This window comes from Bombus huntii, chromosome 2, assembly GCF_024542735.1.
Source record: "Bombus huntii isolate Logan2020A chromosome 2, iyBomHunt1.1, whole genome shotgun sequence".
In the NCBI taxonomy this organism is placed as follows: domain Eukaryota; kingdom Metazoa; phylum Arthropoda; class Insecta; order Hymenoptera; family Apidae; genus Bombus; species Bombus huntii.
The window spans coordinates 16,583,306-16,608,383 of record NC_066239.1 but is presented as its reverse complement, the minus strand read 5'-3'; the positions used below and the strand labels follow the sequence as shown (position 1 = coordinate 16,608,383).

Sequence of the window (25,078 nt, the reverse complement as noted above, 5' to 3'; positions counted from 1 at the left end):
AAACAAATCGTTGAAAAACGAAGCGAAAATCGTTTAATTAATAACCGCGCTGCAACACTGGCGCGCGCAACTCTAATGAAGGCGCGAGGATTCACGCATGCACGAAGTTACCGGCATTGTTAACGTTATTACCGGCGAATATTTGCATAATCGGAGTATAGCTGGCATCCACGCTTCGAATAAGCAATCGGAGTACATTCCGATGAGCGTCGAGGCCGATTTATGCGCTCGCGTGCATACGTATGAACTGTCCATGCATACTTCCGCTCGCAGCAAATGACGTGTACGATTGGAGAAGAACCTCTTGGTCGTACCACTTGTCAGAAATATAATTAATGAAACAACGGTTAACAATGACACATACAGAGATCAACGGAACTGTATTGGTGATCACTATCCTTTCTTGTAGAACCACTTTGTAAAAGAAAAAAGTAAACGATACGATTCTCTGCATAATTTTCTTGCGAAATGTAATTTTTAAACGCCAAATCCAGCTATAACATTAATTTCAGTCCTTCAAACGATTATGTAAAATTTCTAACGATTCAACTTTCTAAATGATCGTAATGCAAAACTGGAATTTTTGTATCTGTTTATTCTATTGGATTGGCAACTATGTGACTGCGGATTTTGTTATTAGGCGGTAGTATTAGTTGCCAACCCAATAGATTAGTCTTTCTAATTTTGGTTGAATTTTTCGTATTCATCGCACGCTAATGGAAATCTTATGTTTCGCTAGAAACTGTCCACGTTACGTTCGTTATTTACCTTTATCGTGCAACTATTTCACGATAATGAATCGTAATGTATTTAAATTTTACACTCGAAAGTTACATTCTACGTGGAATCGTATGCTTTACAAATGTATGCAGTATCTTGTAATATAGTACCTAATTTGTCGATACTTTTACTATTCACTTTGTATCATGGCGTTTGAAAAATACAGCTACGTGACGTCAAAAATTACGCACTTTACGTCGGACATTTTTTTATTTTAAAAAATATCTAGGTAATGTTTGTTTGAACATATCGCCCACCGAACTTTTATCTGTTCCAGATCAATTGCGTCAGTAGCATTAGTTAATTGACGCACCGCAATGCGTATATACGTCAGTAGCAGCGAAAGCGTTATTTAATGTCATTATCTTGAGAAAATCGATCTACTTTGTATTAATTAAAAAGGTTCTGGTACTTTGATTTTCATCTAGAATCCTTTGTCTCTTGTAATTTCATTCTACGGAAGTCTTGCATTTGGAAATATTTCCCATAACGTGGAAACTGAAACGTTGGTTCAGCGGAGTTTCTTTTATGTAAGACGAAGAAATATCTATATTAGGTGAAATTTGTATTCGTAGAGATCGTAAAATGCATAGAAAAAATGTATGAGCGTAGACAATAAATTGATCGATGAGTGATTAATAATTATTCACTGTTGGGCGACATCGATGACTAAGTGAAACGAATCATATCGCGTTTTCGCAAAGTACGACACGTTAATTGATTTTAAACATCAACAAATGTAACCGACGATTTATAATTCGTAATAATCGACGCGCACAACTGCACGTCGCATACAAATATCCTTATCTTCTCCATTTTCACATGCTTAAAATTCTGCGTACGAGATGATCCATTTGCCTTGATCGTTTGACATCATTTCCTAGATCTTCCGGGCAAAGGCTACTTTCGTCCGTAGTTATTCCTCCGTGTTGATAAAATTTAATACAGAGGAAGATATCGAAAAAGGAACGAAGCGCGAATCTTTGCTCTACGTACAAATTTTGTAGAACCCGGCGTTGTTTCATAAACCACGAAGCTAAAATTACGTTCTTCCATCTGCTTCAGCCGCCGTAGCAATTTCTTCCGCAAATGACCTGAAAGTGAACATACGCAAAACATCCAAAAAGAAGTCTGATCCGGTGGGAAATCAGTTGTCGCTGCAGGAGGAAGTCTTGTTTCCGTACATAGCAGTCAAATGCCGAGGGACATTCGTTTTATCTCGCTCGTTCTCGACTGAATTTACCATCAAAAAAAAAAAAAAAAAAATACCCTCGTTAGAGTAGCGAAACACGAATTCTTGGTACCAGGATCGGGCCACGTGGTCACGTAATCAGCGGCTACTCAACATCGAAGTGCCGCTATAAAGCTCGCGGTAATATCAACGCATAGTTTAAATCGACTACGCCTTCATAAAAATGAGCTCGTTATGCGCAGTATAATTTATTCCAAAAATATTCTCCGATAAGATCGTCATAAATTAGAAGGAAACACCGCGTTAATATATTCGCTAACTGTTTGCTACGTTTACTTCGTTTAATTGGTTTCGGATTATTTATTCGCTTTGCGATTATTTGATAAGTATTTGGCAATTTTTTTTTTTTATTCTTCGTTAACCATCGTCGTTTCCTCTTAAACGGTAAAAACAATATGACAAATCTTCCGTAACAATTGCAAGGTGATTAGGTATTATCTATTATGACAGAATCATGCAACGAGAAAGTTGATGCAGCTCGTATCTTTACTCGCGCGATAGGAAAGTTGGCGAGGAAGAAAACCGAGTAGAATAGAAAAACGTGTCAGGAAAAGCAGTATACCTCGGTGGCACGCGATATCGCACCATGACGAGGCGAACAATGGGTCCGACTCTGCAGGCTGCGAGCGCAGTGCCCGTTTTATACATGCGAAGAGAAGATCGTGGCGATTAGACGCGCCAAGGCCGCGTTTACTCCACGATTTTCCTCGCGTCATTCGTAAGAAGTATCGGCAACGCAGCGATAGATCGTTGCGACCATGCTAGGACGCGTGCTTTCAGTCGAGGCGCGGACGCCGTTCCGTGTTCTTCCTCTTCTGTGTTTTTGTCCGAGCTCGTTTTCGTTTTTTCAGCACGAACGGTCCACGTCGGCGGCCTTTCTCTTCGGAGATCCGATCCAGTGAGTCTACAACTGTCGAGGTGAGTTCCTAGATAAAATACACTTTCCACGCTTAATCTTTGGATAGTTCACGCGGTCGAGAGGCACGCGTTTATTTATCGGTCAACCGGAGTTATCGGAAGAAATGAAGTTTTCAGTTTCCGTAGCAGTTTCTCGGGAGATTTTCGTAATTCGTTTTGTGGCTGATTCTTTCAAATTGTGTGATTTAAAACAGATTGGAAACGGAATGCTATTTTGTAATTGTTTCGTTATCGTTCATAGAGATGTGACTTCTTTTTCATTATGGCATCGGGCCGAACATGACGAATGAAATATGGTCAATAATTTTGATTAAAAATAGACCACGTTTGAGTGTATCTTGTTCGTTGTTTGCCATGTAACAGATAGTTATAGAAAGAAGTATAGAACGTATGAACGTAGAAATTAACATATAAATGTAGAAACATCTGTATGAAGAAACGCAAGTTTAGATACGTACATATAAAGCTCAATCTATAATTTCAATTACGTTGCTAATAACATTGGAAATATGTATTAATAGCGTACATGTAGTTGCAGGGAATTTTCAATGTAATTATCGTTTCTCAGCTATGAGAGTGTAGAACAAAGTCCTTCTTAACAGGATATATTTTTAATTATCTTTACATAATCAAAACATCAACAATCGGTACTAACTAATCTTACAAACGACGTTACGTTACTCTGTACACACGTTCGTCCAATAAAATCAAAACGAACTTGTAAAACCGATTTCTTAATCGAATCGCCAAGCTTCATTTGTAATTCATACTTCTCACAAGTTTTCTGTATCAAATTAAGACGAGATAAAAATCTGTGCCCCGGTCACGATTTCAAACGACCGACGACGATTCTCCTCGCTCCGGACATCGTTCAAGGTACCCAAAGAATTACATCGAATTAAGTTCTCTGCCTGCTCGAACAGCCTTTTCCTTTTCATTATAGTACAAGAGTACCGGTACCTTCGTTATCGCACGGCTATTTTTACACTGTCGCTTATGCAACGAAAGATTGGCCATAGTTTTCTGCAACTAGGTCCCCGAACGTGCCCCGTTTTCGATACAGTTACGCGTAAACGCGAGATTCGCGTGATATGCTCGGTGTATTCACTCGAGCCGCGAAAGTGGAGCGTATCTGAAAGTGTGCCGGTCTGCGTCATCGACAGGCGTAATTATATTATGATAAACACGGTTTCACATAACCGTTAGATAAGTACTGGTATGTTTTTACCGAAAACTTACTTATAATTTGTCGTTAGTGCCGTTCAGTTTCAGCGTAAACAGATAGTATTTGTGTATCGTTGATAAAGAAATCTTCGGTATGATATTTTTACGATACTATTATTACTACTCGTACAAAGTATTCAACGACAATTATCGAATCTACGACTCGAACAGTACGGATTATACATGTTTGTATCCCACTCGTATATTTTCCCATTTACGTACGAACGTGTAAATTTGAATGGCATTTCAACATTTTCTCACGCGACTCGTAATCCCAAAGTCTATAGAAACGTCGGATATTTTCTTCAAATTTTACAATTTTATACTGCGTATCAAGACTCCTTCGATCTATATTTATAATTTATTGCATTTTTAAAGCATTCATGGGTATATTTGTTATATATTCTACGATAATTGTAATCGCAGCTGTCAGAGCAAACGGAGACACTTCGTGGTGATATAATTTTAAGATCAGTGTTGCGGCACATTGTTTTCCTCCGCTTATTTGCGCACATCTTTGTGTTTTCATAGCAAATCCAACGTTACTCGATGTTAATCTTCCTGCAAACGATTACGTATACCGCAATCTCGTTTCCCTATCCGCATTTATTAGTATTTTTTTTACTGCTTTCATGCCGAATTACAATGCCGTAAAAAGAGTTACGTTACGTTATGTTTATAATCCATGAAATCGAATTTTTCTCGCAAACGAGTTACAGGCAAAAACGAATATACGACGGAAGTTCTTTATCGATAGACTTACACTGTTACTCGATGTTTATACAAACATCATATTTTTCAAACGCATCTTCGCGGAGTCTAGATCGATGCAATTATATTAATAGCTTTCCTTACATCACTTATATTTATCATTAAATCGTCGGTGTGCAAACGCACTTTAGTTTTATCGAATCGTAGCACTTACGAGTGTCGTTGAACTTCTCATTCACGATAAGCCATTCATGGAATTGAGCAGAATTCATGATAAATTCACAATCGTTTCCTTCTGCACCATTAGATTTTCGTGTAGATCGTTTTCTTCTGCAATACAGTTTCATACGATCATCCCAATCGATACGGTTTGACCCAATTACGTTGCTAATTTCTACACAAAAAGATTTTTGATTTTCGGAAGGAAACACGAGCATAAAAGTGGAGTGAGAAGCTACGAGTGCGCGAAGAGCAATTTCTTCATATCTTTCTTCGTATTTAAAAGGTATTTTTAATGGGAAAAGTAGATAATCAGGTCAAAAACAACTCGAAACGCGTTTAATTTGCCTCGTGTTAAATTACGATACGTTTGCCTCTTGTCATAATATCGACATTTCGCTGCTCCTTGTTATCAAAATTTGATATGCTTACTCCGAATAAGAGAATTTACAAATTTACTGCGGTATGATAATATTTATTGTACGAGTTCTGTAAAGTTTGATTGAATTTTCTCAAAGCTCGAGTTGGTTTAGAGTACTTCAAAGACTCTCGGACAGCTGTAACATAGCAGAACTGTAGCAATAATCGACTCCCTCGATCTTGACAGACGTTCACTTAATCAGTGGCTTCATTGATCGCGCTCGTGCTTACGTACTGTCATAAAAGACACGATTTTCCGCGTGTTTGAACAAATAGAAGCTGAAAGAAACGTAGAATCATGTCGCGCAATTAGCAGTGAATCACACGCCGTGCATTTTAAACGATCGTAGGAGCAGTTGCGTCAAAAGACCAGCTCAGGTCGTGTGGAATTTATCGTTTTTTCTTCTAAAACGAAGAAAAGAAGCTTAGTTCGTCTGAATTTTTAAGGACTCTATCGCCTATACGATACATCTACTATCTTTGAAAACTCGAATATTTTATTATCCTTACGAAGCTAAATGATATTTTCAAACTTCTTGTTCGATAGTCATTGACGTATCGTAATCTTGATCTTTCAAGTGTTAAATTACTTACGATTTAAAGACCAAACCCACGCATATGACTCTTACTAATTGTAAAGGTGAGTGGTTGAATAGGCTGATAATTTTACAAAAAGTGACAACATTACTATGTACGTAGAAAATGTAGCGAAAAATGCATAAACCACTCCGATGAATTATACATAGCAATAGACTTTTTCACTTATTTAAATGTTGTAGAAGATATATTTAAAGGCGATGGAAACGCTTGCAGAAAGACAAGGCAGTTAGAGATGGACAGAATTTTTGTTGGATTTCGATGAACAAAATTCACTGGACGTTCAGAATTTTCTGGACTCCGAAGGATTTTTGTAAACTTTCGTTTCGAATTTGTTTGTTCATTTCATCGCATTCGTTTGCAACATTTTACAACGCTGCAAATTAAACTCTTTCGTGCGAGTCATAACGAATAGGCTGTTAATAAACTCCATCCACGATCCATTTTCAAACTTAGATCGAACCTCTGAAACAAACCAGATATAACTGAAATTAATTAATCGATCTAGCGGAAATCAAACGTTTTACCTGATCCACCACAACAACTAACTGAACGTTCAAATGATGATATAATTTTTTAAGAGAAGCCCTTTTTAACCAGCATCTTCTAACAACAATTTTCCAACGAAGGCGTTCTAACTACTAAACATTAAAGTAACAATATTTTTTGACATTTTGAAACGCTCTAATATCATCCGTATTTGTCTCATTTCCACTATAAATATATAATAATTCTTCCCACGGCAGAAATCAAACGTTTTACCTGATCCACAATAACAACTAACTGAACGTTCAAATGATGATATAATTTTTTAAGAGAAGCTCTTTTTAACCAGCATCTTCTAACAACAATTTTCCAACGAAGGCGTTCTAACTACTAAACATTAAAGTAACAATGTTTTTTGACATTTTTGACATTTTATATTTCTCTTATTTCTACTATTAATATATAATAATTCTTCCCACAGGTGTAAGGATAACAGCCAATTAAAAATGACAGACCAACCACCAGGCAAAGGGCCGCCAAGTGCCATTATGCTGGTGTTTTCAACCCTCACACACATCCTCCTATTGGCGCCAGTGATATACATTTTGGTTTTGGCCTTTGGAAAGTACAGCTTCTTCTCGTGGCATCCCATTTGCATGAGCGTCGGAGTAAGTAGCCAACTTGGCCAACGTTAATTGCACAATGGAATAATTAAAGAAGCACGTGGATCAGGAATGTAAGTGCTTGACTCCTACGTTACATCGGTAACTCGATACGTTGAAAATTACATTGCACAAAAATTAACGGTTGAAGCAACAGGTTGCTTCTTATTCGAGAAGAGGAGTCGCTGCAACTCTCTTGTTTAAAGTCGACAAACATCCTGCAGCAACGAATGCGTTTCGTAATGCCACGGTGGCAATAAATCTTCTGTTTACACGCTGCAGAGTTACGGAAATTGATGTTTCTCAGTTTCGAAGCGAAGCTTAAGAGAGGAAAGCTTCGCAACTGAATTCTCCAACGTCTTATGCTGCAATCTCGTTCTAGTTGACGAAAATAGTTTTAACTTTTAAGAAAACCTTTAGCATAAAATTGAAGCGAAAAGTTACGCGTTATATCGATAACGTTACTTCCATATTTTCCTTAAGCGTCAAATGCTATTTTCCATGAAATTTCACTGCACACTGTACTCCTTTATCTGGAAGTTCAATAACGCCAAACGAAGTAAGACAGCTAATTGTTCTATTGTTATTCGATATTAAACGAGAAATAGAAGAGTAGCTGTTTGCGATATACGGCTGTTTAGAAATAACATCACGACGGTATCTTTACAGGACGAGAATACTAATATGGAAATTCTCATGCAGTGAAATTTTACGATAGCACCTAGTTAATTTGAGAAATTGAAGAAATTTCTTAGCGATAGAAAAATAAAAATAAAAATGTCCCGAAGAACGCCGTGTTTACCGATTTGAAAAATCATCGATTGAAATGAATCCTTTTGATATAAGTTTCTGTACAAAGGAAGCTGTCGAAATAGACGTTTATAGAAAGTGTGGAATATGAAATATCATCCATTGGGAGTAGAACGCGGAAGACAGTTTATGTGGATAACCGCAACTTTTTCATTTTGGTGATAAGGCAATTCGTATTTCACACCAACTGCATAACGAAGCATGTAATATGTCATACAAGTTATCTTACGATGTGTTTAAAATATCTTCACGACTAATTACAACATCGGCGTACGCTGAAATCATTCGTTTCATATTTTATTTGCGATGAGGATTAAACATTCTTCTGTGAAACACAGAATCACAGCCGTGATTCATGGGACTATTAAAACGTCGCGGGCATCCGATCAATTTTCTCGTAATTATTGTTTTCATGGTTGCAAATATCCTGGCGCGTGACATAACGCAAAACTATCTAATATCATACGTATAGAATACTATTAATTAATACAACTAATTAACACTATCCGTTAATACAATACGAATACTTTCTTGTACGACTATACTTAACTTGTTGTACGATTATGATAAATACGATAGCATACGCATGTAAAATATTAAACGTAATTTTCCACGACATTAATGAAAGAACAAATATGGTGAAAGATATCTGCAACTTACAGCATTGTTTACGTTTCCAAAGCTAAAAAAATAAAATGATCGTGTGTCTACCATTCTGAAGAGTTTTGTATGTAAAAGACATAAAATCCTAGACATGATTAAGCGACCTTCGTCCAAGTGTCTCAACTCTTAGATCATCCTCGTACTTGGAAGAATGCTGAGTTCTGCTTATTCGCAAGTGTTCCGAACAATGTTCTTAAATAAATCAAATACAATCGAATCTGGAGTATGCAGTATGTTGGTAACAAATAGGAAGTAAACTTAGCAAAGATCTGCGATAAAAGAAGAAAAAGAAGAAGAAACGAAACCACCCAACTTCATTGAGTAATCTAATTACTAAGATTCTTTTTTTCTTTTGTCTTTCTTTCTAATGATATCATGTCGATTCATTATCTCCTTAAAACATCGTAGGCGTGCACACTTGTACATCCACCGAATTAAACGGTGAAGGAATCCACCGTTGACCCAGATCGACAAATTGGTTGCAACATTCTCTGAGTAAACTAAAACGATCGCTATTTTCTCTGTCGATTGCCGTCGATTGCTGTCGATTGCTCTGCCTATCAAATTCGTCAAACACTAAGGCTTCGTGTTAGAGCTCGTCGTTAGGCCGAGTTTATGACACGGCCAGGAATAATTGCTATTTTTGAGAGTTAGGACATAGCGCTTCTACCATCTGGGTATCAACATTCAGATGGTGCACTAACACAGTAAGTGATGTAAATGACGTAACGCTATAAATTGAAATTTTAAGAAACACGTTGGCTAGCACGATGGTCATCGCGTTACTAAGCTTTTTAGAACGATTGAAACAAGATCATAAACCTAAACATTTTCGACAGTGCGAATTATTTACATAACGCTGTCGGAAAAAGTGGTCAAATGCGATACAATAGTTTGCAAAAATTAAATGTTTAATGATGTACTATATTTCAATCTAGGACCGCCCTCTAAAAGACTCTTTGCGACTCCCTCCCGCTATACAAAACATTCCTCATAACCCAATGAAAACATGTTAAAAACATAGATATTTTAGAATATAAAACTAACTAAAAGTAACACCTTGACAGTCACCTAAAAACACTTCGCAACTCCGTTGTGGAATCTGGTACCTAACAATCTCCGCTAAATCTACTCAAACCCTACGAAACTTTCCACATGATCGAACTGACATCCATTCCCATAGCAAAACTTATCTGTTCCCTTTGTTCCCATACAAAAATTCTTTAAATGCCAATCGATTAAGTAGCAACTTTTTCCTCGATACAGGTGGGTCTTCTGATAACCGAGGCGATATTCAGCGTTTCCGGTGAGGCGTATGTCGGCTGGAAGGTGTCCAGGGCCAACAGAGTAACGATTCACTGGATCCTGCACGCCACCGGTCTAGCATTAGTATTAGTCGGACTGATCATCATCGTGGTCAACAAGAACAACAACAACAATCCGCATTTTGTCACGCCTCACGCGATCCTCGGATTGGTCAGCATTATCTTGGCGTTTCTAACAGCCGCGTTCGGCATCGTTACCAACAATTCCAGGTGGCTGTATCCGCGTTTCAGGCCGGTTCTTCTGAAAATCATGCACGCGTTCGGTGGTATCGTAGTCACGGTGCTCTTGCTTGCGACGTTGATCACGGGCACGTACACGAAATGGTGGCCTGGTGGCTATACTGGAAGAAGCTTGACGTTCACAGCGTTCTTCATCGCGGGTTTCTTCATCCTTCTGAAGCCGGTTCTAGGAGCTGTTTCGAGAAGCAGAGTGGTTTTCGGTCCGCCACCTGCTACCACCTAATTACTCTGTATAATATCGTATATTATTATAGCAAACGTCTACGTACCGTAGCAAAGGGAAACAATTTCAACGCTTTTATCCAGGATCAACGTACCTTCGACAACTTGACTACGAAGGCACAGAATTTCAGATTTTCAAAGCCAATGAAATACGTTAAAGATTTATGAAGTACATGGTAAACGTGATGTTCGTACTCGTCGATGAACGAGAAAGATCCTCATCCTTTTTGCATATGCGATAAGTATAGCGAAGCCTGAAGTAGATTCAAGAGCATAATTGTGTTCAGAGTTTGTTTGTAGTCTGTTCAATAAACGCGATTTATTTGCCTTACGTTACTCTAGATTCGATCAGAGATCAGCATAGCAATAGAGATCGATCTATAAAAATATTCTTATCGGATTAAGTATTTCGTGTCGATTACATTGACATAGATAAGAGGTTTTTATCGTGTCACGTAGTAAGATAAGATCTAATCGAGTTAATTGCTACAATTGACTTTCGATTGTGAAACATCGTAATCGAGATCTCTATACTCTAAATAGTTCTATTTTTTATGATTTCAAAATCAGTAACAAAAAGAGTATGTATTTCTCGTACGTGAAGCAGGAAATGTACAGGATTTCTGACGAAGAAATAATTATTTTCTAAATCGTTCATTCTGAATTATTTATCATTCTGTTACAATGTCAAAGGGTTAATCTACTTATAATTCAGACATTCCGTCCTCCAATGATTGTACAGCGATTACGACAACCATTTTTAAAGCTAGATTTAGATAATTTCTTTAATTCCTAAGATGTTCGATACTTTTCAAATATCCAGCTACAAAACTCTATTGATGCTAATCGTAAAGTTCAAAATCAAGGCTTAAGTTAAAATAAACGAGTGATAATTTAAATCCGAGTAAACCATGTTTAACCAGATACTCGTAGAATTATTCATAAATGAACGACAAGAAAGATTTGTTATACCTCGGTTGTGTTCATCGAACAGTTAACATGCCAAAAAAGAAAAAAAAAGAGAAAAAGAAAGAAGGGAAGAAATGAAATGTTCATATAATAAATGCACCAAAAATGCTTGTAAACTCACCTGGCAAGAGAGAAACGTATATTTTTAGATATATAAATAAGTAGTACATATAAGAAACGTTTACCAAAAAGATAATGCAGATTTGTAATATTAACTTATTAAGATATTATATAGTATCGTATAATATTATTTAAAAATAAAGTATATATATATTAAAATAATAATTTGCTTGGGCATTTAACATAAGATTATTAAATAAACGAATAGAGAAGACAATAGACGCGGTGGCATTATCGTCAACCATATATATCAACACTTTATTAATTACACACGCATCATATACATATATATATATGTATATATATATATATGTATATATATATATAGAATTTACATAATGTATATATCTTCCGCAATGCAATGTACATGTATATTAATACAATTTCTTATCCTCGATATAATCTCATCGTCTCTTATATATCGTGTTTTTTCCACTTTCTCTCGTCTTTCCCCTTAATTTCTCCTTTTCTTGGACTAACTTTTAAAATTTCTCACAATCGTCAACGTACGATAAACATCCGAAATCGAACCTAATCACGCGTAAAACTGTCCTCTCGTAATCTATTTATGTGGACAACGTTAACGTTGTGCAGCAACACGTAATGTATTGTACACATATATGTATGTATGTACATATGTATACGTATTTGTGTTTGCGTATTATTTAGGTGCAAGTTTATTTGATATAGACAGAACACGACTTTGGATTTTTCGTTTAAATTGCCTTGTCGCATTCCTTCGGTAGCTTCACTGCCTTAGAAGTTACATGCATTTGATCGTGCACTCGTCTATACGTTTCCCGTGTGCCTCTCTGTTTCATTGAAAATATACAATTTGATCGAGGTATACGTTAATTCTAGTGAAAACAATAGGATCGATCGAATTAACTAAATCTAATTTAAAAAATTCTAAAATTTTTGATAACATGTATGTGTGTTACGTAACCAACTTGTAGAATATGTAAAAGCAACATTTGTAAACATCAGTTGTAAATATTCGCAATTTTCTCTTATAGAAACGTCGTTTTCTGTGTTCGTAATAGTTTTAGATTTGAAATATTTAAGGTCTACTAAATTAAAAATTTGTTCGTACGTGTGATTTATCCAAGCGCTAAATGCAAAGATAATTAATCAAATCCAAGGAAACAAATCGTAAAATCTGAAATGTTTGTATACGTATCTTAGAAGAATGGCAACGTACGTGAAATTTTTATGATACAAAAGAAATTCTTTTCTTACACGTACATTGTGTATAGCGTCCAATGGCAGAAGAAGATTAACGCGAATAATGCGATATCTTATAATAGCAGAAATAAAGCCTGTAGCATTTAAGAATTTCTAAAAATTTGATAAGTAATAGTGTAAAGATATGTCAGCATTTTTTATTGATCAGTAGTATAAACTTATATTAACAAAATCACATGACAACAAGGAAATTGTAAAGTACCTTATAATGTAACTCGCAAAAATGAAATAAATATGAAGATTTACAAGAATTACTTGAAGAAATGGAACTGAAAAGGTTTCTGAATCATAGGCTGATTTTAAAGGTAAACACTTTTACATTGATATTATCTGAGAGACACGAGTAGCGTATTAGAAGCAAGCGTATTAAAATTGCTTCTCTTCGTCCAGAATAATTTTCCACAAATCGCAGTTTTAATGCTACTTCTTCAACATCCAACGATTTTCCATAGACACATGCTCGCCAACGTACAAAAATCTGTCTTATTAACGCGAACGAATATTAATCCTATCGTTTCCCATAAAACATAACGCATCTGCTACCGCCTAACACTATCCTCGCTCTCGAACGCTTTTCTCTTTCTCGATTAGCTCTAGGACACGTTACTTTGTACTGTTCGCTCTATTGGTTGCTCTTGGTGACGTAAAATCCGAAACATTACTCGGTAACCCTGAATTCACGCATCGAAATCCTCGCACGAACGATCTCTGCAGCAACTTAGAAACGAAATAGCCAAAGGAAGATTATTTTTCAGTTCGAGTACTTTGAAACGTAAATCTATTAATCGATAAACACTTACAAATCATATTAAATATCAAATATGATTTTATTGGAAATTATACACAGGAGATAGTTGCAATTATTTTCTTCTAATTATATTTAATTAATGAAATGTACAAGCCATTTAAACCATGAGACTTTATACTTTTCATTTTAATAGCAAACAAAGTTACCGCATCGTTACCGATAATTCTACGTCACCGAAATCTTAACCCTATCTAGGACAGTCGACCACGTGGCCTGACCGGTTTAAACCGGCAGCTAATGCTCTCTATTTATTAATTTATATTATTTAATTATTATTATTATTCATTACTTTTGTATATAACATAACTCTTTTTATAATAATAAATATTGTTATTGTTGTTGTCAATAACGCGCTAAATCTTTTGTTTAAATTCCTTTTTAAACCTGCATTAGATTCGCCTATCTAGCCTAAGGACATTAAAGTTCTGTCGAATGCTTATCTATCAGTCACCCTTTCTTCCCACGAATCCCAAGCACTTTATATCTTCTCTTTTCTCTCGCGATTGTTTCTCCGTACTCTTTTTAATCGCATTTCTCGAGCTGGCAAAATCTGTCCATCGATCGAACAATCGTTCGTCAGGGTTCCCTTAAACGAAGAATTCTTGCTTCTTCTTTTCTTTTCTTTTCTTTCTTTGTTTCTTGATTATGTCTCGGATATGGCTAGTTGGAGTGCGTTTCTCGCGTTCCTATCGGTATAATTTCGTTTCTGTCTAATCTGAATATATCAGTACGTGTATCTTCATTCAGATTAATTAAGTTACTTGAATTTCAAGAGGACACTTGATGGAGAATAAAGGGATCGTGTTTATGAACGTACGTAAAAAATATCGATTTGTAATTAGAAACATATATGCATAATAGAGAGATTTTATATATACGAAATATAACGGAATGTAAAGTTTAGAAGAAAAGGTATCGGTACATATCAGTAAGTACTAAAAAAAATCTGCAAATAAGATTACATCACTTAGCAACTATTATTTTTTTTTTTTCTTTAAGTCAACCAACAACTGGAAGGTCTCGAGTTTGTTTTTAAAACCTGAAAGCATATTTAATTCGTTTAGTCAAGTAAATTCATTCGTACCGGTATGTGAAATATTGCAAATCATTTGCTATCAAGAAACTTCGATAATAGATGAGAACAAGCATAGAAATTCGAGTAAAATAGATGAGAATTCCAGGCTGGTTTCGTATTACTCGAATCGAAATTTGTTGAATCGAAGTAACTTGACTAATCCAAACGAAGCTTATGCGGTTAGTCTAATGCTTCTTCCCATTAAACGAACAATAGCGGAAATATTTCGTTGAAAAGGAAATGAACGTTTCATCGAAAACAGACGGATCTTAATACAAACGATAGATTATTAAAATCTATGATACTTAATGGATAATTGTATACTTGGTATTTTGATCACCGTGTTTTGTACCTACTCGTATGTTTGTAAAATGGAGGATCGACAGGATTTCGGGCATTCAATTAACTGAAAGACTAACTGGGATACAAAGTCCTGGGTTTCGGTATTTGAATATGAATCGATTCGATAAACTTTCATTGTCTTCAATGCGAAGCTAACGAGCCTCGATTGGATACGAATTCCGATCTTGGGATTCGAATATCGCTCTATTTAATGTTTTTTTTTTTTTATTTTTTACTTTTTTGCCTATTTTCTGTGAAGCTCTGAGTATTAACAACGACTAGATTCTAAAATGTTAATTAGGTCACCGAGGATTCATCTTGTACGCCAATAGTGAGAATCCTCCTCCACTTGTTCATCCCTTTGAGCAAAGGATTAATGGCAAAGGACGAATATTTACTCTTAACGTCCACTTTCATTACTTACAAACCATATCGATCGCAGATATAACGAGAACTGCGATTTCTTACGAACGAGTCGTATGGTCGCAGGATGCTTCGAAATTTTCATCGTTTGCAAATTTCATGTTTACGTAAAGCTCGTGAAACTTATTCTAATGAAAACGGTTTGCTGAAAATTCCTGTAACCACGAATCACCGTGTAAAAAAAAGACTTTTAAGAGGCAAAGTTTCGCGGCAACTTGTATTTTTTCCTGTTCGTTGAATTTAACGTAAACAACAAGTCAAAGGATTTTAAAACGATACTCTAATTTTAGCTACGCTCATTTTATGCACAAACGAAAAATACTTGGACGAGACCAATCAATTTGTGATAATAAAAATTGTGTACGTTACCAATGAACGCGAACACGTGGACCGTTAAGAGGACAAAAAGTGGAGTTAGGCCCTTGTTACTCTAGAAAAGTACACTTACACACACTTTCCACACTTCTTTTCGTCGTGTTCACTCACTCAACGAAACGCAGCGAAAAAAAAAATCGCACCACACAGATTCTCACGCGCACGGATATGAGTTAACACATTTTGTATGTCTGCCTTTTCGTAATTTGAACGCAGCGAGATTTTTTTCTATTTTTCTCGGCTTTAATGTCTAGTTAAATTGTTTCGTGACATTTGCTCGCTCAGAACCTCCCTCTTTCTTGCGATATATCAAACGATGAATCGTGTCGTGTATTTTTTTATTATTTTCTTATGCTTGTCTTTTGTACACGTAATATAATAAACTATGCGACGCGTACACCAGTGTACAAGCGCCTATAAATATAATGTAAATATTTAATATACAATAATGTGTATAATATACTATATATGTATATCCTGTAACGTGTGTATATGTATATGTGTATATGTATATACATATATACGTAAAGTATACCGATAAATGTTATACATATGATACAGCTAACAACACTTTACAAACGGGGTCACATAAAAAATAAAGAATCACGATTTCTCACGTTTATTGACTGCATATGTACGCGCGTGTCCGGTGTACTTGCGAGACATCACTGACTTAAACGTTTATTTTATAATTCCTATTTTTAGGAATTGATCCGAAACGCTTTTCTCGCTGAACCGTGAAACGACACAACCCTCTCCTCTTTCCTCCTTCTTCCCTCTTCGTTCTAAATACCCTTCCATCATCTCACTGTCTATGGTTCACACAAAAATAAATATATATGATATATATATATGTATATATACGAATATATTATATTATATATACATATATATATATATATATATATATACAATACACGGTTTCTTCTTCCTCTTCATTTTCTTCTTTTTCTTCCTCTTCTACACTCTACGGAACAAGCGTTCGATTCTCAGAAGCACGCAGAACAGCTATTAGTCTAATAGACTAGGTGAAACCCTGAAAAGTTTACGCAGCTGGAAAATAGATATTATAATTGATAACGGGAATTGGAGGCGTTATACACGCGGAAACACTCGACAGTCGATCTACAAGAAAATAGAGTTCTTTTCTTTGTCTTTTTAAGTGTAACAAGGACAGATCAAGTGTTCGTCGTCCTCCAATTGTGGACGCGATCGAATTGCAAGTTTAAGCGGGCGAAGTATTCGTTGGCCGAAAATATCGTACGTAAGGGATCACGACCTTTTAATTTCTGTTTTCTTCTTTTGTAATTTTGAAGAAGGAGCTTAATATGTGCATATTTAATTTCTATACAATTAATAATAATATAATTAGTAAGTTTCTATAATAAGTATGTATGTAAATATGTAAAAGAAAATTAATGCAAAACTCGACGAAATGATTTCTAAGGAAAGAAACTAATAGGATTACAAAAAGCTCTAAACGTACATTATTTATTACTAATATAATGATTTTCTCAATTAAGCTTTCTTATTTTCTGCCAACCAAAATTATTTAAAACGAAAGCATCGATAAATTTTTTAATGAGAAGTTCATACCTATTTTGGTATATATTTTTCATCTTGTCTTGTGTAAAGAGAAATAAAAGTGACTTAATGGCTTGTGTTATCCCCTTTACAAATATGGCTACCACCTATCTATATTAATAGCAAAAAATAAAAGGAACTCCCCTATGTTTCTAAGCTCAGTTTATAGACTACAGAATTAAACTATCGAAGCAGCTGCTTCTCCCTGAGTCTCTTAACCGAAATAACTTCTGCGTACAACGATCGAAAAATATAAGCTTTTAATATACAAGTCAAGCAAATAGTCGACCTGTTTATGCTACATGTGACAAATTTTAAGATAGAATCGAAGAAAACGCGATTCCCTGTCTAACGATATTATTAGCTAGAAATTGCGAAATAATTAATATTTGCAGAAATTAATTTCTGAATGTTAAAAGTAATGAAACAAATAATGAATTGAATATAAAAAGTAACGGTAGCCACGTCGATATAACAAATAATTATAATTCAATAAATTTTCAAGATATGGAAGCTAATATAAATTTTAAAAAACTTGTAAATGTTACATGTTACTTTTATTTACTCTTTTCTTTTAGTATTTCAATATTAATTGCACAAGAAATTATCCATATTTATTGCTCAACAAATTATCCAGCCATAAATCTTTTTGTAGTACGTGATCCTATCATTACAATATCTCAAGTAGCGTAGTTAATTGTTTATCGACACCTGCTTACCCTGTTCAGAGACTACATCGAAGGGTAAACGTCGACCATTAACTTTACTATCCACGTCGAAATATGCAGAGCGGTATAATTCGCATCGCATCATCGAAACCTTTGTAAGTAATTGTCGTACTTCGTCCGTTTAAATTCGACCTCCCACTTCCGATCATATTGCGTACATTATTATAACGACAAATAATTCTCTTCTATCGCTGAACATTATATATCTTTGACGCTCAACAATTTAATCCTTTAAGCATTGAACCACGATATTTATTGACTCTTTGTAAAAGCTTCAATCTTACTATCATCGCTATCGGTAACGATAATTTCTAATTTAAAAAAAGTCAATAAAATAGATCATCATAGTTATGAATTATTCTTCTCTATTTTCAGTCTGTGAAAATGGAAATAAGAGTACTCAGCTTCGATAAAATGTCATGTTTATCAGTCGTTGGAGATATCGAAAGAAGTAAACCAAAAGCATAAATAGATATCTGAATCACTTACGCTATCGTACGCTTAGTACGTAATTCTCTTACGTAATTAAAATTCCCAGAGATTTTCAATCTCACTTTAAATTCCATTGCTACGATGGTGGCAACGCTGAAAGGATTAAAACGACTAAAATAGTGCAACAATCGCGTCTTTAACAAAAATATTCTATACCCCATCAACTAACGATTGTTGCGATCTCTCGTTTTTGGAGGACATCGATAGGTGAACGCAGGAAGAAGGATAGCGCTAATCATCCTCGCTTCAGCAAGATAATACTGTCTAAGACCGCGTCATTTTTCCGCTTTCTCAGCACTTACAATTAGATTCGCTTCCTTCCCTTTTTAAATCTCCTCGACTTTCCAATTCCTCGAAATTTGCGCTCTTGAACGATCACACTTATTCTCTCGATAAACGGTACAGCGTAGCTGGTACTTAGATATGAAACATTTCGCGAGTCAACATCGAAAAAATACCGAACGCTCGCGTAACTAGAAATGGTGCTTTACAAAAAACCAGATGGTGGCGACTGAACGTGTCGGATAACAACAAATATTCTGCGACAAAATTGTCCAGTGGATTAATAGAAATTTAGCCTGTATTTTCTTCTCTCTTTTTTTCTTTTTTTTCTTTTTTTTTTGTGTTTTGTTTGTTTATGGCGGGTGATACGAGATTACATAGATATGAATTGCGACGAGGAGGAATTAACCGCGAACTCCTCTTGATTTTGACGGCTAAATCGAACATGCCTAATCGCACGGAACGCCTAAATTGATCCGCTGTGCAAGTGAACATTATCTTAGATAAGATACCTTACACGGGAGCAATTGAATCGTTCAGTGATTTCCACCTGAAAAAGGTGAAGTGTCATTGCTATATCTTAATAATTTGTATAATGACGCTTCAGCGTAGGTAGCGATAAATACGTAACTTTCCTCGCTAGAATACGTTACAATTATTTAATTCCATTATTCCTCTCGTTATCCTCTTGATATTTTACCGTCCGTGTGTGAGATTTTTTTTTATCATTTTCTTTGTATTCTTCGTGTCCTTATGTATGTACAATCGAAAGCAGTGGAGTAGCGTAATTTTTCCTAACGGTTTTACATCGCAGCGCGCGTGCTGGAGTCGTGTCACAGTTTCTTCACGCAGCACCTTCGTCACATCGACAGTCTTCTATCTAGTCGCGATCGATAAATTTTTTTAGTCCTTTTCTTTCCTACATTTCATGCGATTCGCTATACCGATTACAAGTTTTCACATACTATTTTACAACGAAATAGTGGCCATTTAATGTTAAACGACGATAATGGTTAAATATTCTTACGAGTCTACGTTGGAACTGTGAAACTTGTAAAAAGAAAGCAGAATATCAAACATCTTCTCTGGTAAAGCAAACGAGAATGAAAATGAAAATTAAGAATTTTAAAATAATTTAATAAATTACAAAAATACTTTAATTGTCATATAATTAATCGTAGATTCTATTTGAATGAAAGATATAATTTAATAGGATTGTGAGGTTCGAGTATATGAAAAAATACACCGACTATTCCTCTTTAAAAAAATAAATCCATAGGAATATCTCTCTTCTATTGGAACGTTCAATACCATTCTTCGTTTGACCGCCACCCGATCGATCATCGATCCTATCTGCGATATGCAACTACTTGTTATTGGCCTGTTGTATCTTTGGCAATAGATTTCTGGGCAGACTCGTCTTTACAGATAAAATGAACATCGTGTCAGACTTGCTGGGATGTGATCAAATCGGTTTTACTAGAATTCTTCAGGATCGACGGTCCGGGAAGCTTCTGAGTGGTGCCAGACGTGCCCGAGGGTTGTATCATTGGCTGACCGTTTACCAGGACTATGGTGTCTCTCACGGAATTGTATCCTGCTGGTGGGCCTACGTTAAAATTATTTCATGAAACCTAGTAAATCTAGTAGGTTGTAACATATAAAATGTCTGATTTTATTTTGTCAATGTTTCCCAAATTTTTGTTATTTCAACAAATGTCTGTATCTTCGTAGATGATTTTAAAGCTAAAGATTTTTTATATCGTTTTAATTTTGTAATTTGTGCGTGTAGAAATGCATTTCTCTTAGCGTTTGGTGAAGTACGGAGTCGTTAAACGTCGGACATTCTATATGATACAACACGATAAATATTTGCTAATATTAGTTCGTGTATGTACATGTGCAAAGTTTTACTTGAAATTCTGTTTGGACTTCTCTAAATATGCATGACGTTATTCTACACATTGTACGCAATTTCTGTTGTTTCGCTTCCATTAACATCATGATATGAAGCTACTAATTAACGTTGGTTTATATGCAAGAAGTATACGTTATAGTTAGGATTTGCTTATCACAAGAGCAATAATTTCTCTATTATACGATGATAATTATATTAGGAGAATTTGATTATATCATTACATTCTTCGTAATAAAAAAAATTATTTGAAGAATATTCGCAGACAAATTTTCCGAAAATGTTAGTCATGAAAAGAATTCCTTCCGCGAAATATAATTAAGAATTAATGAAATACCATTGGGTGATTAATAATTAGCAATTATCCTAAATATATCTAAATCGATCGTTATAATCCTTCACTGATGAAATTGCCACTTGTTACTTAGAATTCTATCAACCGATTTAATACTGTATAAACTATTGACATTTTGTATATGTATTTTGCATATTTAGTTTTATCATAGTTGACAGATTACTCGTCACATTTGTGCTTTACAAATAAAACAATCGTGTGCTGCTAGCGTTTCATTCTATCATAATTTGGTCGACAACTATACGACCGACGTATTATAGTTTTAAAGTACGAGGCACATATTTTCTGCAGCACCCTGCATATCCGACAATCGCGTAAATAAATGTATAAGTAAATACTCGGTCCAGACGTATCTCATTATCGATTACCGTCAGCACATGATGTAAGCGGAGACCTCTACACAAATCCGAGATAATCTTGTTTAATATAAGAAAAACACCGTTTCCCTGTGCGTGTACAGCGTTAACCTTCGCTCGGGTATAATGTCATCGAGTGTCTATCATTGCTTATTATATCTAAATTAATTATTATCTGCTACCAGCCGAGTTAAATGCAATTAGAACCGAAACTGATGAAAATTGCGCCTCGTACGACCATGCATCCACCACGCCGCTCCACGCCGTGCCGTGTTTAATAACGTAATACACGTCCTGTCGGATGATGTTTACTTGCACACGACTGGAGCTTAATCAAGTCCTTGATTACCTGGCGACGGTGTATGAGTGAGCGTTCTCGATGGGGTAGAAGGGTTTCTGGCCGCAGGACCCCAATCAGAAGTCGGTTGTAAAAGCATCTTCGCGCGCCACCAAACATTCTTCCCGTTGCTTTTCTTCGTTTTCCCTTTTCCTGGTCTTTGCCACGACAGCCTGTTGTCGAGATCGTCGTCATCATCGTCGTCCTCGTCGTAGGCAGGACGACGACGCCGATCCCTCAATTGATTCTGTAATGAATAACGTATTAATGAATGTATTTCAGTCTGTTTATACCTGGAAACATTTTGATAATATTAATGAAATTGTTGATAAAACTATTAGGATACCAAGGATACCGAGCTATACGTATTGTAATTATTACGAGAAACAAGAGTCCTTTTTTTTCTTAATTCTGAAGCGTCATTTACTATGCGCATGGTTGATAGAAATATTAACACTTTATTGATCAGCCGGCTTTTGCTATAAATAAAAACTTGTCACGAGATTGGAATGGAAGGATTTTTAGAAAATGAAAGGAAACATTGACGGTTTTCTTCAAATTATCGTGCATTTTAAATCAATCGAGATATTGATATTTTACTTTCAAAAATACTGCACTTACACACTTTTTCGAAAGTGTCAAAGCATTTTCGATATTTATTTAGATAGAAGGAGAATGCTTGTAAGGAGAAATGAATGTAAAGGTAAACGATCGTAAAAACAGCGTATTGTCATTCAATGCAGCTAATATTACTTCGCTTTATTATAACTTAAATAAAATCATATAGTAACTACGCACAAAAACTCTAACTCTAAACTGCCAATTGTCACGAAAAGAGGAAAAAGCTATCGACCGATATGCTAACTAGTGCACCTAAGTACTTTGTTATATTAATATAACTGTTTCTGTGTTACAATTATACATGACAAAACACTCGAGAACTGAAAGAACTTCTGCCTATGCAATCAAGGACTCTTATAATCGGCGTGCCAATAATCAATATTCCAATAATCCACATTCTATTGTATGCACCGATCCTGAAACTCTCATTCAATTCCTCCGACTTCAAGAGACCAAATACTTTAAATGTTATCGTGTTCCTAAATTACTCTGTAAACGACGACACTCGTATTTCACCGCGAACAACGTCGAACGATTTAATTTTACTTACGAGAGCCACGCCAACGATGACCAATACTGGTATTATACCGACAACCCATCCAACAACGTCCGCCCATTTTGGATAAACGTAGCCACCGTATGTAAGCGGTTCGTATTCGACCCAATTAAAAAATAGGATGAAGAAGAGCGTAGCTGGTGTAATCACTTTCCACATCCACGTCCAGAAAAATCTCCAGGGACGACTACGAGGTCCGATCATCTGCTGCACGTCGTCGAGAAATCGATCCGCACCGTAGATCCAAGCGACCAAGATACATTCGCCTATGGCGATCAATAACACCGACCAATTCGCTGCGTATTTGTCCATCAATTGCAACCAGTACATACCAGCCTGGAAGTGCAGCGAAATGTGACATTTCAATTACGAGCAATCTTCTGAAACTAACCCTCGAATGAATTATTTTTATAAATATAGTAAAGTACTTTGAAATTTTCAATTTATATGTCATAAATTCGTAGAAAAATAATTTTTAAACTCTATCTCATTTTTTTGTAACTTTTCACTTGGGAAAAGAAATTATAACGTACATGGAACATATAAGCAGATTAAATATTGTGAAAAACGATAATTATTTTATTAATTTTATTATTTTATTATTACTAACCCTCGAATGAATTATTTTTATAAATATAGTAAAATACTTTGAAATTTTCAATTTATATGTCATAAATTCGTAGAAAAATAATTTTTAAACTCTATCTCATTTTTTTGTAACTTTTCACTTGGGAAAAGAAATTATAACGTACGTGGAACATATAAGCAGATTAAATATTGTGAAAGACGATAATTATTTTATTTATCGTACTCTAATATTTCTAAGATACTTCGGAGTATAGGTAACAGATATACATATAAAAGGAGATAACAGCTACGAATAACACTAAAATATTCAGATTGTAAAGACAATAAGACGATAATGTAAAAAGTAGTATAGTTTCATAAATGGACGGGCAGTGTATCTGTTAGCTTACGGCAATAATTTAAGATACATATAAATACACTCGAAAGCTCTATCTGATAAGTATCGCGTACTTGTTATATATTAGTAGATATAATTATGTTGTCAAGTGACAAGATTATGCATTACAGATTATTAATTACAGAATATTAATGTAATATGAAATTACCTAGATATGTGAATTAGATATAATAATTAAAATACATATATATTCGTAGGTTCCTAATATTATCTTCATTGATATAATAAATTTCTATAACTAATATAACTAATATCTTTATAATGATCACGTATTTTGAATTTAGTCGTGTATTACTTGGTATTTTTCAATCCTATAAATGAAAAATGATTAAAGTTCGATGAATACAAATTTTTATTATAGTTATTAGTAACGTTTACGAATTCTTTTTCCAACGTCTGAAATTAGTTAATTATCCTTTTTGGTATCAGTTGTAGAAAATAAATATTCGCGGTTTCTCCTATGTACAATATAAACTTACATTGGTAGTGAAAATGATACCACCGGCGTAACCGAATACAGCTGCTGCCAGGACAACCCATAATTTGTAATTTCTCAATGCTGGAAAGGCATCAAGGATCGCTGTGGTAACAGTTTCCATCAATGCGAATTGAGAGTCGAGACCCAAAGTGAGCAGCATCACGAAGAAGAGCAGCGACCAAAGTGGTGCAACTGGTAAACGAGCTACTACCTATTTGTATGATATATTTTTTTAATAACAAAAATATATAATTAACACAGCATACTTTTTATATATATAATGAATATGATTGATTAATGCATAGTGTTTATACAAATGTTTTTGTCTGATATGTATTTTTAGATAGTGTAACATTTAATATTAAAGGTATTAAATACTAAATTTTAGAAAAAGAACATTTAAAACGTCCATAAATACAGAAATCTGTAGCTAGTACACTGCAGCATAAAATGTAGCAGTAGAGTGAAAAGTAAAATAACAAAATGCTGTTTCAGACGTAGAT

General features: G+C 35.2%; 2 protein-coding genes across 11 annotated transcripts in view; one reads left to right on the top strand and one right to left on the bottom strand.

Moving 5' to 3' along the window:
* Positions 1-11,689, top strand: part of LOC126878149 (transmembrane reductase CYB561D2-like) — a 146,396-nt gene extending 134,707 nt beyond the window's left edge. The window contains exons 1-4 of one of the 4 annotated variants that reach the window (XM_050640694.1): positions 2,819-2,950; positions 6,630-6,774; positions 7,089-7,275; positions 10,009-11,689. In XM_050640694.1, the coding sequence (XP_050496651.1) occupies positions 7,114-7,275; positions 10,009-10,530 (684 nt within the window). In that variant the 5' untranslated portion in view covers positions 2,819-2,950; positions 6,630-6,774; positions 7,089-7,113 and the 3' untranslated portion in view covers positions 10,531-11,689. Of the gene's footprint in view, positions 1-2,705; positions 2,951-6,629; positions 6,775-6,858; positions 7,010-7,088; positions 7,276-10,008 lie in introns of those variants that run through there. The other 3 variants (XM_050640697.1, XM_050640696.1, XM_050640693.1) reach the window with 3 other exon arrangements.
* A 1,291-nt stretch (positions 11,690-12,980) lies between these two features.
* Positions 12,981-25,078, bottom strand: part of LOC126878111 (sodium- and chloride-dependent glycine transporter 1-like) — a 40,932-nt gene continuing 28,834 nt past the window's right edge. For all 7 annotated transcript variants that reach the window (XM_050640596.1, XM_050640599.1, XM_050640600.1 and 4 more), the window contains 4 exons: positions 24,577-24,786; positions 23,107-23,448; positions 21,948-22,182; positions 12,981-20,581 (listed from right to left, as the gene is read on the bottom strand). In XM_050640596.1, coding sequence (XP_050496553.1) covers positions 20,418-20,581; positions 21,948-22,182; positions 23,107-23,448; positions 24,577-24,786 — 951 coding nt within the window. In that variant the 3' untranslated portion in view covers positions 12,981-20,417. The remainder of the gene's footprint in view (positions 20,582-21,947; positions 22,183-23,106; positions 23,449-24,576; positions 24,787-25,078) is intronic.